Source organism: Alligator mississippiensis, chromosome 1 (genome assembly GCF_030867095.1).
Source record: "Alligator mississippiensis isolate rAllMis1 chromosome 1, rAllMis1, whole genome shotgun sequence".
In the NCBI taxonomy this organism is placed as follows: Eukaryota; Metazoa; Chordata; order Crocodylia; family Alligatoridae; genus Alligator; species Alligator mississippiensis.
In genome coordinates this window covers 206,778,045-206,791,789 of record NC_081824.1, presented here as the reverse complement: position 1 = coordinate 206,791,789, position 13,745 = coordinate 206,778,045, and the positions used below count along the sequence as shown (strand labels likewise).

At 44.7% G+C, this 13,745-nt stretch overlaps 1 protein-coding gene across 2 annotated transcripts in view; it reads right to left on the bottom strand.

The window, feature by feature from the left end:
- The window catches only part of EML6 (EMAP like 6), a 325,901-nt gene extending 316,306 nt beyond the window's left edge, over positions 1-9,595 (bottom strand). For both annotated transcript variants that reach the window (XM_019500824.2, XM_059719398.1), the window contains exon 1: positions 8,889-9,595. In XM_019500824.2, the coding sequence (XP_019356369.1) occupies positions 8,889-9,085 (197 nt within the window). In that variant the 5' untranslated portion in view covers positions 9,086-9,595. The remainder of the gene's footprint in view (positions 1-8,888) is intronic.
- Between the last annotated feature and the right edge of the window lie 4,150 nt (positions 9,596-13,745).

Here is a 13,745-nt window from a genome sequence, read left to right as displayed (position 1 = left end):
TTACGTCGAGGGAGCTGCTCTCCATACTGCCTGGCTGCCACATGCATGTGTATGTGTGCACGTGCACATGGTGCCCCCTGCCTAATCACTCTCCTCCCATTCCCCCCAGCCCTAAGCAGCCCCTTGAAGGCTGGAACTCTGCCAGCTTGCAAGGGGAAACCTGGTATTTCCTATGTTTTTCTCCTTTAAATTGGAAAAATCTGCATTTCTCTCCTTTAAAGAAAAAAGCATGTCACATAGGCCACAGCAGTGTGCAGTTTGGGCTGCATGTAGCCCTTAAGCCATGGGTTGAGAACCATTTGCTTTACACCCTTATAAAATAGAGGACTTAATGTAGTGGGTCTATTACTGGCATTTTATGAATTTCAACTCCAAATAGTACTTGCCAAATTTTACTAATTTCCTTTTTTTTGCTTTCACATCTCAAAACTGGCACTTTATGAAGTCCTTGTTTTGAGGAGATTTCAGAATAAATACAGATGTCACAAGAGAGGAGGCACAAGCCACCACACTGTCCAGTGGCTGTTTTGTATTATGATAAATTTATTTCAATAGATATGTAGTTTATAAATTTGTCCATGGTAGAAAGTTGGAATGACTGGTGAGAGATGCAGTATAAAAGGCATGTGACTTTAAAAGAAAGATGATTATGGAGAAGGTCTGAGACAGACATAAGGAGAAACCAACTCCTCCAATTACTTTCCATCATCTGGAGTTGTAACCCTTTAAGAAAAGACATAAAGCTGGAACCAAAACCATATCGCAGGTTCAGCTCCAAGACTGTAATGCAAACAATCCCCTATGCACCTATATTGAAATGTCATATTTAAAGCTTTATCCCTTCTACATGTGAAAGTGATTTTTGCATTAACTGGGCAAGTCCAGAGGGCTTTTGGTTCAGAGTTCAGAATTAACCTAAGCCACAGGCAAACACAAACTTGGTTTGAACAAGCCTGTTTGCATCAGGACATTACAAAATACTTCTAAGTATAAGCAGTAGGCCTGTGAGAAGTGGCTAGTATTCGCTTTGGATTCAGATTTGGCCGATTCGGGGGACAGCAATTTGATCCAGTGATTCAAATCACTGTCCCAATTCAATTCTGCTGAACCTCCAAATCACACAGGTCCATCTTCCACCTGCTCTCCCAGCCCGGCAATTGTTGCCCCACCCACCCCAATTCCCAGCACTTTGAAAAAAAACAAAACCCCTGAGCTCACCAGGTGCTGCTGGGTGGAGGGGGTTATCCCCACTGTCCCCCACTGCTCCATGCTGCGTGGGGGAGCTCTGCATGAATCTCTGCCCCCCCACCTGCCATAGCCACAGCCCTTTAAGAAACACCCCCCCGGGCTCACCGTTCCTGCAGGGTGGGGGGCAATTCCTGCTGCCCCCCCGCCACATGGAGGGCTCTTCCACGAGCCCCTCTGAGGCTGCTGTAAGAATGGCGAGTCCCGAGATTTTTTCCATTTTTTTTCTTAAAGGGCTGGAGCTTGGGCGGGCACGGTGCAGCAGGGCAGCACCAGGTGAGTGGGGGCTTTTTTTTAAAGCACTGAGAGCTGGGGCAGGCAGGGCAGCCATGGGGGGTCTGGGGGAGTGGGCGCAGATCAGGGGGGGCTGGAGAAGCAGGCAGGGGTCCCCCCATGGTCCCCTCCCCCATCCCGTACTTACCAGCATAGAGTCTGGCTCTGGCTCTCTGCTGTAGCCACTGGGACTGCCTGAATTAATCAAAGCTCTCCAAATCTTTTCTGAAGATTCAGAGAGCTTAAAATAGGATTTGGACCTTTTAATTGTCCCTTGATTCTATTCAGATTCAGAGATTCAGCCACCGAATCGGGGAGAATCTCCTCTGAATCGAACCAGCACCTGAAGCTTCGCACAGCCCTAGTAAGCAGCCACTTACTGCATCAGATGCCTCTGAAATCACTTTGGAGAATGTAGGATGCAAGAGTAGCTATAATGGATTGCAGGTACTGAAAACAAGAAATACAATTTACTTTCTGGTTATTCCCCCCCCCCCCCCCCCGCAAAAGCCTTCAGATAGAGTAAGAGACTAGAATGTTATTAAAATAAAAGTCGGGCAAGATTCGCTTCCTAATTTACACCCGCATGTATAACTAAGTCTTATTCTTATTTTCTTTATAGGTATGTAGAGCTAAGCACCTGATAAGCCTCAGTTGGCTTCATTCACTCTTGAATGTGCTGTCTTCTCTCCCCCGCATCGCTTGAACTATAGAATTTTTGCATATTTGTAACTGCTCTTAATGATTACTCAGCTCAGGCAATTTCTCTAATTTATTGCAAGGAGACAAAATGAGGACAGGCTAGAGATGTTCCTTCTATAGTAAACAGTAGAGCACAAAGAACCAATCCTGCTCCACTTGAAAATCGTGGGGAAAATTACTCCAATTTCAGATTTAAGTGTTACTACATGTCAAAATGTTTGATTTACTGCTTGTTAAAAAAGTTAAATTCTGCACAAACAACAAATGCTTCTGAAGTGGAAGAACTGAAAGTGAGAAGTTTTGGGAATCAAGAATTAAACTGCAGTAGCAATATATACAACTTTCAGCATCAACATGAGCCCATACGGAGCTGAAGTTTCCTAAAGCATGCTGGCATCTATTAATCTTGGATAGAGTAACAAAAGAAATAAACAAACAAAAAGGTATGCTAGATCATCTAGTACCTCTGCCTACAAATACAGCATTGTCCTTTCCATACCTCCAGGTGTTTAGTCCAGTTCCATTTTAGTAACAGATACTACTATCCTACACTGATACAGCATTTTTCTTCTGGAAGGCTGATATGCTTTATAAGTTTTGGTATTCAGGAATCACTTCTTTCATCATTAAAATTCAGCTGTGAAGTGGAATGTAGCAGGCTAATGCTAAACAAGCTTAAGGCAGGAAATTTAAAAAAAAAGTCATAATGAGTTGAAACTGCACAGGAATTTAGACAGGCAAACCACAGTTATCTCTTTGGAATAAAACCTTTCTGTGGATAAATTATTAGAGAACAAGGTTTTCCTATGTTAACTTGAAACATCAAATTAAATACAGTAGCTAGATTAGAGAGGTCAATTTGAGAAATTAATGTCACCTTGAACATAAAAGGAGAGAAATATTTTAAGGAGACTGTGCATTAAAACTCACTCTAACCCTACTTGTACCAGAATCTTAACTTCAAAAACAGTTACAGTTTAAGAGACAGGATTGAACCCATAAAACAAGAGGGTCTGAACTGTTACTTGTGTTCAGATAGTTAATTTACACAACCTTATATCAAAGGGAACTGCATTTCAATACATGCAGCAGTTGCCATAAACTATTGAACGTTTTCCCCCCACATTTAACATAATAAATTACTATAGCAGCCTAGTTATCGTTATGTAATGAACATCTAGCTAGAGTTACCATTAAAACAGTAACAACAGCATATCCAAACTGTAAGTAGCTTACTATCCTTGGGTAAAAGAGGCATCATAAAAACATGAAATAATGTTTTTAAACGCAGGTATTGTAATATTGTACTTAAACAGTGAAATTAAGACAGTTTAATTCCATATTACTACAACTCTGCCTATAATCTTTCTTCTCAAATTACATTTCTGCCCAACTATGTAAGACATTGCTTAAAGCATCACATTTCTTTTTCCTAACTGTATCAAGAGAGCAAAAATGAGTAGTCATGCTTTAATATGTTTTCTGTCTTCTGAAATGATCACTGTCAAGAATAAAACAAGCCTTCACTCGCTTACTCAACTCAATAAATCCCATCACCCCTTGCACATCAACATTTTTTAATCTCAGTCTGTCAGCACAGTAGAACACACACATCAGCATACTTTTAGGGTTATTCTGGCAAATCCTACATTATTATTAAGTTGCAACCTGCCTTACATAAATAACATGATTTGTTACTAGAGGATAGTGGGCTGGATTTCTAGGTAATATATTATATTATTTCTGTGTAGGAAAAATAAAACTTTAGTAAATGTGGTATGATTTTTGGTTTCCTGCCTTACAGTTGATTTATTTTAGACCAGCTATAATACAGGATGTGCTCTTGTAGGTGTATAATATTATAGCATGTTGGTACATTTAACATAAGTCAAGGCAAACAGTCAGGAGCCATACAATGTTCTAAGAATAGCAGAAAGAACAAAAAATATATATGATTTATGAAAAGTTCAGGCTAGGTCTTTGATACAAGTTCAAAGCTGCTCTCTGAACAGGCTTTGAAACACTAGGAAGATTTTTCAATAGTACAGAAATTCTTAGAAATCTACAAATAGGAAAAAAATGCTCACTACATTGTTACCAACAGCAATATTTCTCAACATTTCAGAAGACACTATTTTCTGACAAAGAATAATGTATGGGATAAAAAGCAATGATGTTACCCTTGGGATGAACATGACCAATTAGAACCCAAAGTGGTAAAATGTGTGTGTTTATTGATGACCTATGTAATTTCAGAATTTACACATTTTAAAAATAATAAAAACATCAATCCAATTTTAAAAAGTGACAATGTAAGCACCTAAACTGATTATTTTAGCTATTTCCTGTATAGTAAACTACTTCTTGTTCACATGTACCAATTGTCGAAAACCAGAGAAGTGCTATTTTGGAACTTTTCACGCTATGAGGATTCAAGCCTCAAAACGCTAGGAAAATGTAAAGAATGTTTCGAGGAGAGAGAGAGAGAGAGAGAGAGAGAGAGAGAGAGAGAGAGAAATTAAAATGTGGGTTTCTATACAAATAATTTAGAATGTAACTGCTATAAATCTGAACTTGTCTTGGAAGAGCTCAGTTACTAGCAAACGCCCTGAAAGTGGATCTGTCCGCACACACCCCTACACTTATGTGTGCTCCCATTGAAGCAAGTGCAAGTCCATAAAATACAAGAGATCACACTAGAGCATTTATTTGCCAGATCAGGACTTAAAATCATAAGTTCTTTCTTTGCTGGGGACAAACATTGCGTCCTCAAGAAACAGTTTGAAATAAAGTTGTCACAAGACTCATTTCACTATATTCTCAGATTTGCACTGTTTACTTGTTACAGTAGTCAACTTCAAGTCCTCAGTTTTATCTTACTTGTAGTTACAACAATAACAGGAATGATAAAGCGGGAGTGGCAGGAACAGCATGTCATGGACTGAATCAAGAATCCAGAGCCACCCACCCCGCACAGAAACATGTGCCCATGTTGCAACAGAGTCTATCAATCCCAGACCAGCCTCATCAGCCGTCTTTGGACCCATAGAGAAGGCAATCATGCAAGACAATCATCCTTGACCTGGTTCCTGAGGGTGCTCGCCAGCCCTGTCTCCACCGCCACCACTACCACCCCCGGCTTCTGCGGGTGCCCCCCAGATTCCAGAGGCACCAGTTGCCCATGTACATGATGAAACAAAAGTTACAGGTGTAAAGCAGGTCTACATGGCAGATTACAGAACAGTATAGAGACACCCAATCTAACTTTACTAGGTAGCTTGGGAACCAGTAGCACTGTATCCATGGCAGCACAGACCTCAGCACAAACTAATTTTTCTTATTAGCCTTTTGTAAGATAGATGCACCTTGCTTTTGTGCAGTAAGTAGAAATACCCCTGAGCTGTTATCTTTTCATTAAAAAGGCACCTCAAGTCTTTTGATTATAACATACCTTAAAAAAAAAGGGGGGGGGGGGCACCATAATTGATGTCTGCCTGGATCTTCAGACAGATTGAAATTACTGTCCTGAGAGATGTGAATCACCTGTACCAGATTTATTTGCATACCACACCCACTGTTCCCTCCCAAACACACAGGGTCTCTAGCAGAGGGGTGCAATTGACAGGATGGCTTTCAAGACAGGGAATGAAAAGCTGCAGAGATCTGGGGGGGGGGGGGGACAGGACACAGTCCTCCGAGAACCACAAGCAAGGTGCAACAAAGCCCCCCCAAAACTGGCAAGGACAGATCCAGAGAGGGTGGATTTGCAGCATGATCACACCCCACTTTCAGACCATGCTGTAGGAGCAGCAGTCCCCAAAACATGCAAGAGTCTGTCCCCTCCACTACCCTCCATCCTTGGCAGCACATCCCTACCCCTCGCTTTTTCCCCTCTCCTCCCAACTCCTGTCTCTGCCCCTAGCTGATTGGGGGAGGGAGAAGGCTCCAGAAAGGGACAGCAGTGCAGGCCAGTTCCCTTTTCTTGCTCTTGTTCCTCGGCTGGCCAGGAATGCCCAGCAGGACCAGGCAGACAAGAGGAAACCACATGTTGCCCCTCTTTGCAGCTGGAGTACCCCAGGAATCACAAACAGTGGGCCACACAGCTACCCCTCCACTCCTTCTTGGAAGGCATGACCATCTGGATACTCTGCCATCTCCTGGTGGTGTTTCAGCAGCAGTTCAGTCCTTAAACAATGAGGGTCCTACGTAGAATCCTTAGCAGTGTTTGTGCAGTCACTTCTGTCCAGGCACAATTGTGAGCCAGTTTCCAATCAGTGACATTTTGGAACAGTTCGAGCATTAGGTATGTCTGTACCCTCCATATATTTTAAGAATGGAAAAAAATATATTAGTTTGCCCCTAAATTATCATCATTCAATTGGATTTGCCTTGATAAAAGGCAAGAGATAGGCCAGTTTATAAAACAGTGAAAGCACAAGTGTAAAATTTAAATGCATGACTTTTCTTCCCGGGAGAAACATACATGACATGTCCACAACCTGGTGGTGCGTGCAGGGTGCTGTGTGGGTTCTCAACCATTATTGTTTATGGAGTTCATTATCTCACACAAAAAAATAGCATCATTATCAAATGAAGGCTTTCAGAAGGAAAGGGATGGATCAGAATTTGAGAATGCAAACAATCCACACAGAATGCTATGGCCTTCATACTGATTTTTAAGTATTTTTCAAGATCCTATGGTTTATTTTTTTTTAATTATGTTTTAAGCACTTTCAGTTATAAAGTAACATTACTTAAACAATCCTCTAATCTGAGATATTCCATAAATGACTGTCAAACACATTGCACAATATGGTTGGGGTGTTTTGTGGGGGGGGGGGGGGGTGTGGTCTAGTATAGTAATCAGGACAACTTTCCATCAGCACATGAAATACCAAATAATCAAAGCTCAAGAGTCCCAACTAGAAAATAATAAAAATAAACAGAATATTTTTGACAAAAATCTCTTCTTTTTAGTATTAAAATTCCATCCTGTGGCTTTGAATTAATGTATCAAAATAAAACTTGCATGCTATCTGCTAAACATGGGAACTAATGTATTTCCTATCCTCTAAGAAATAAATCATCATCTACATAATGTGGGAAGGTTCAAGAAGTAGTGGGTGTACTTAAAATTTGACTGATTTTTAAGGTATTACCAGTCCCACAAAACACCACTTGGATTGAAAATACGACTCAAACCAGAATGAAGCCCTTTGGTGCCTACAAATAAAGAGAGACTTAAACAATGCTACTCTCACATGCGTATGGTAGACAAAAGCTTCATATTGCACAAAGTAGATTCATTTCTGAAAAACAAACTCCCTATGGACTTATGATAATCTTATGATTTGGGTATTCAGTGCCAGAACCCAAATATACCCAACCATATTCAATGTTAGATACATGTTTCTGCAGCACTGCCACACCATGATGTACTGGGAACTGTTCTGGACTCCAAATTATTAAGGCTAACTAGAAGCAGCTTTTAGGATACCAGGAGTAGGCAGTCAACATTAGCAAGCCCTTTACCTGTGGCATGTTATAGGGGATGGTGTATATTGGGTCCTTTGTGGCTATGGTGTGTGGAAGGGGCAGACTAGATAAATCTATGAATATTAGAAAAATGGAAATGCAGGGAACTAGGCATGATATCCCAACAAGGTCCTTTTAATGAGCTGAATTCAACAGCGTGCCACTGCCATGCAGCTTCCTTGTACCAGGATATTTAGGGTCCAAAGTTCATGAAACAAAACAGCAGAAACACTATTTGTTCCTTATTTTGCTGACAGAATTTGTACACTTGTGGACAAATACATTTTGGTCCTTTTACATAAGGGATCTAGTTCTTTAAGTTAACTTGATGGAGCCAAACCCATGCAATATTGCTGAACAGGGGTGTGCCAAGGGCAGTATCCTTAAAGTGCAGCAAGAGGGGCTATGGGATGCAAAACTCTAGAATTTTGCATTAGACCAACTAAGAAACAACATCTTTTTCTGGGGGGCTAACACATTCTCTATTTAGACAGTAGCATATGGGTGCTTGGGGAAAAAAAAAAATTAGATTGGCACAGATGCTGCATTTGGGCTTTGGTGGGTCTGTAGCCCCAGAATACATGGATACCTCCATAGCTTGGCTGGAATGCATGAAGCTCAACTTGCTCTCTAAGTGGCATTTGGAGGGCGAGAGCCCAAAACCGGCTGGATCCAGTGGGTCTTTGGGTGCTGTCCCACTGGGATGCACAGACATCTGGATTCTGTGGTGTCAGAGGAACATCTACACTTGCTCTCTTTTGAGACATCAAAGCTGGGGGTGGGGGGCAGGGGACCAAAACCCACATGCGGGATGGAGGAGGCTGCAGCACTGTGGCACTGGGTATTTCTTTCTGTCTTTTTTTTTTTTAAACATGCTTCTTTAAAACACAGCCCTTTGCTGCAGTAGGAGCAGCTGCACTTGGTTTCAATTTTTGAGATGACAAATTTCAGAAGCTTCACACACACAAAATAGATATCAGCAAGATCCAGCTAGATCCAGATTTCCCCCTTCTCTCACAGCCTGGGCTTCTCTGCCAGGCTCAGAGGTGGGGAGGAAGGGGGCATTCCTCCCGCCTCTGCCCTCCTCCCTTCCCTGCCATGCCATCCCCAGCCACCCAGCCTGCCCCCCTTACCTGATAATGTCATCGTTGTGTCCCAGGAAGAATTTCTGGCTGTGCTCCCTGGTGTTGTACACCACCCCGACTCCAGCCACGAAGTACACAACCTCTTTGCCGGCCGTGTAGTACAGATTGTTGCGGCACTGATGCCCCCTGTACCCGTACACCCACTCCAGGCGGAGCTGGCATCTAGGAGCTGTCCGATCCGCCATGATACTCGGTGCCCTCTCCCCAGCCAGCCCGCGCCACCCACCCCGGCCCCCCTCCGCGATGCCCGCTCGGCTCCTCAGCCTGCGCTTCCCCCGGGGGTTTGCAACAGGGGGTGGGGGAAGCAAACCACACAATCACAGCCCAGGTCTGCTGGGAACTGCCGCCGCCACCGCTGCTGCTGCTGCTGCTGCTGCTGCTAGCCCTGCTGCGCTCCCACCATAATCTGCTGCTGCTGCTGCCCGAGGCGAGCGGCGTCTGCTCTGCAACCCAGACAACTTCTCGTTGGGGACAACAAACACGCCCAAACCCACCCCGCGCCGGGCTGCTCTCTGCCCTGGCAAAGTAACTTCCTGCACACAGGAGCTTCTCGGATTCATTCCCACCCCCCTTTTCTTTTTCATGCCAGCTGATGGAGGAGGGGGGTGGGGACCAGAGGGGGAAAGTGCATTGGAATTGCAGGTTAAATCCTTGCCCCCAGCCCCGAGGCTGGGTGGAGCCCCCTGACAGGTCCGAGGGGGTGGCAGGGAGGAGGGCTAAGGGAGCTCTCATGTGCAGTTTGCAATTGCCAATCCGCATCCAGGATCAATTGCCAATCCGCATCCAGGATCATCACTCCGTGAGGGAGAGAGAGGGGGGAAGCAAGGGTTCACATAACACCGGCATGAGGGTCCAGGGTCAACTGAAAGCTGACTATAAAGTTGTTACACATTTCCAAGCACTAATTTCATAACTGTGTGGTTCTTCTTCAGAACTGGGTGGACATTTTTTATGGTGTGATGATGACGTGACATGTATCGCTGTTCTGCATTTATGGGGATTTATCCACATTACTCAAGTAACTGGTTAAGTGTTGAGTAATGGGGCCCTGCTTCCCCTGTCAAATGAAAGCTGGTTATGAACCAACTATAAAGTTGTTACACATTTTCAAGCACTAGTTTCATAGCTGGTTGGTTCTTCTTTAGAACTGGGTAGCCGTTTTTTATGGTATAATGATGACTTGACATGTGCCATGGGTCTGCATTACTTGAGCAATGTATGTAAAGTGGCAGGGCCCTGCTTCCCCTATCAAATGAAAGCTGGATAGACACGAGCAATAGAGTAGGTTGCCCATTTTCAAGCACTACGCTGATACTTGGTTGGCTCTTTTTAGAACTGGGGAGTCATTGTTATCTCCTGATCATGCCTTGCCTGGTCTAAATTGATTGTGCCATTCCCATTAATTGTGTGCTAATGACTGCACTTGTGGCTGGTCATGCTTTGTACCTGTGGTGGGCCTACATTTATTACACGACTCACCAGTTCATTGCATGTTATAATTACATTGCAGGTATGGCCCCTCTCCATTTATTGTGAGCTTCATCAGTTAATTGCCTAATGTAGTAACATAGCAGGGGCCTCAGCAGAGCTAACCTCTCTGGTCCTCAGAGTCTAATAGGCCCCTGCTACACATTACACACATTATGCAATCAACTGGTGAATCAGGTAATCCAAGCAGACAGACCACACATGCAAAGCATGACTGGCCACAAGTGCAAAGTCGTTAACCACACAATTAACTGGGGAATCAGGCAAGAAACCTAGACCCGCCACATGTGGCCAGGCACGATCAGGATAAAAATGACTCCCCAGCACTAAAAAGAGCCAACCAGCTACCAAAATAGTGCTTGAAAAATGGGCAACCCGCTCTATCACGGGGGGATTGGGCAAGAAAGCTACACTAGCCACATGTGGCCGGTCATGATCAGGATAAAAATGACTCTCCAGTTCTAAAAAGCGCCAACCAGCTACCAAGAAAATGAGCTCCATCTGCTTTCATTTGGCGGTGAAGCAGGGCCCTGTGAGGTAAAAAGACTTCGTCCTCACACCCCCTTGTTTCCCTGCGTTTCAATTCAGTGCCGAGCAAGCCCCCCACCAAGCACAGGGCTGCCCTTTCCGTGGCTGAGCTCCGCCTCGCTCCCGGCCCGCGCCTACAAGCCCCAGGCTGCCGCGCGCGCCGCCCTGGGAGCGCCGGCGGGGGAAGCAGCGCCCTGCCGCGCCTCGGAGACCCGCTCGCCCGCCCGGGCCCGCGGGCGCCGCTGGGCTGGGCCGCTGCCCGGCTTCCCCCCGCCTTCCCTCCCCTCCCAGCGCAGCAGCAGAGAGAGCCTCCGCCCGGCAAATCCCGCCTCCCGCACAGTCACTGCAGGGATGCTGGGGATAGGCATCAGCGTCACAGCCACCAGAGAGACTCTTGGATCTTTCCCGCGGGTTTATTAGGCTTGGCCTCCTCGGCCTGAGGGTTTCCCAGCTTTCTCCAGTACTGCAGCTCGGGTGGCCCGCGGAGGGGACACGCCAGTTTTCTGCTGCTCTGTCCTCTGTCGATATGCAGCCCGATGCCTTCACGTCCTCTATTTGTCTCTTGAAGAAAAATCTTTTCTCTTGAAGAGAAAAACAGGACGTAAAAGCGTTGGGTTTTGTATGGATAGAGGACAGAGTAGCAGAAAACTGGGTTGTCTTCGGTGGTGGCTACCTGATCTGTAATACTTGGGCAAGAGAAGAGGAAAATAGAGGACGTAAAGGCATCCAGTTTTGTATGGATAAAGGACAGAGAGCAACCGGACTGTCCTCTGTGATGGCCACCCTAATTAGAGCTCAGACTCCCAGATACAAATGACCCCAGTAGCTGGGACAATAAGAGCGCACACAAGTGTAAAGCTGGACTCAACTAAAATCGTGAGAGTGGGGGTGGGAACAGGGTTTGAATTATGGGGGGCTTGGGGAGCTGAGCCTCCCCCCTGTAAGGTTTGGCAATTATAACCTGAGGGGTCTCCAGTTTTATTAGGGCATTGTGATGGGGAGCCCAATTTTTTTTGCAGACTGTCGCCTAAGTGTCAAAGTGTAATTTGAGCCCCGGGTGAGAGGACAGAAGGGTCCCTGAGACCTTGGCAAATCTGCCAAACTACTTAGCAACCTTCATACCACAGGCCTGAATTGATTTATTTAGTGTATGCAGTTTGGGTGTGCGGCTGCAGCCATCTTAAGGCAATGTCATCGCCAGTGTGAAGATCTTGACGGCCACCAGGTAGCATTGTAAATGGACACAAGTCAACAATGTAGGACATGGGTTGAACTTGTCCATTTGTTGCCATTGCGAAGGCCCCACTGGTATAGATCTGAGGCACAGTGACTGTTCAAAAACAGTTGAGAAGTGCCCAATAATGATGTGGCCAGTTAAATCCTGGTTGGCTGATTGTAGGGTCAGCGGTGATGCGGTGATCGATTGGTGCTTGTGCTGGCCATTCTTTGTGCCATTGAGTAAGTGGAAACGTCAAAGGGTTTTCAAAAGGTGGCCCATATTGAGTGTCTTGAGGGGAGCCGAGCGATTGGTGGGTGGAGTATATCCCACTGCACTGGCAACGTAGGATTATTCTAGAGTCTGGACGGTAAATTTACTTTAGCATTTGTGCAGTGGAAATGAGGGGGGAGCAATGTTACTGAGTACTGGTAACCATGGGAGCGGAGTGGGGCGCAATGTGCCTGACACAAGATGCATTGTAGCATGTAGTTGGGTGTTCGCTAGTTTGCTAGGCCTAGGTTAGGGGCCTGCTTGCTCCATACAGTGAATTTGAACTGAGAAAGAATGGCTTGCATTGGAAAGCTTGTCTAAATAAGATATTTCTCTGAGAAATCCTTGCCTTTCAAACTGTGAAGCAGCTCAGAACGGAATCCACAAAAGCTGGCCTGCTACCTGACCTAAAATGGCAGCCAGTAGGAAATGTCAAAGCCTTTCAGGAATACGGTAACTAACCTGACAACAAGGAAGGCTGATTCAGCTATGAAACCTTTCCTGGAAATAGACTTAATTTATCCCTTTCTCACAAAACACAATGGGAGATGGAAGGGGACCACATCCTAGATCTTTGGTATCTGAAATGAATGCCCTCCTAACCTTTAATCTGCAACCATATACTCTGTATTTTTATACATGAGCATCTTGTCCACTTGGCTACTCTCTCTTTCTCTCATAATTAATATGGATTTTTTTTCATACAGTATGGAACAGCTTCAAGAGAAGTCATTGAAACACTACATATGCACACACAAAATACTTGATAGGCTCCATAGCTTAATGCACTCTTCTAAGAAGTGGGAGTCAATTCAAGTCCTATTAGCTATGTTGGTCTGAAGTCAGATAGAAGACTAGATGGATTTGCACCTTATAGACCCCGGGGAAAAAAAAATAGTAATATATTTTATCAAACCAACTTCTTACTGAAACTAAGAGCGGTTCAATAAAAGTCAGATGCTGAAGATTATACAAGGTAGAAACAAAAACAGGGTTTCTTTGTATTTTCAGTGGAAGCATGACATTGATAAGGCTTTGAGCTATTTATAGTGGCTCCAGGTAGGTCCTGGGCAGATCTGGTGACCTAAATTTCCAGTCTCAGCCTGTAAAGGTCAGACTAAGATGTGGGTGATGATGACTCCCCACCTTGGGTCACAACTGCCAGTCTCTAAAGCTGTGGACTTCGGATAAACATCTAGTGCAATGGTTTTCAACCTGTGATCCATAGGGACCTGGGAGTCTGCAGGCTAAATCTAAGGGGTGCACTGAATGATGACTATGATCAATCAAAAGTACGTGAATTCACACACTTATAATTCAATGTGGTCTGCATCTCCATT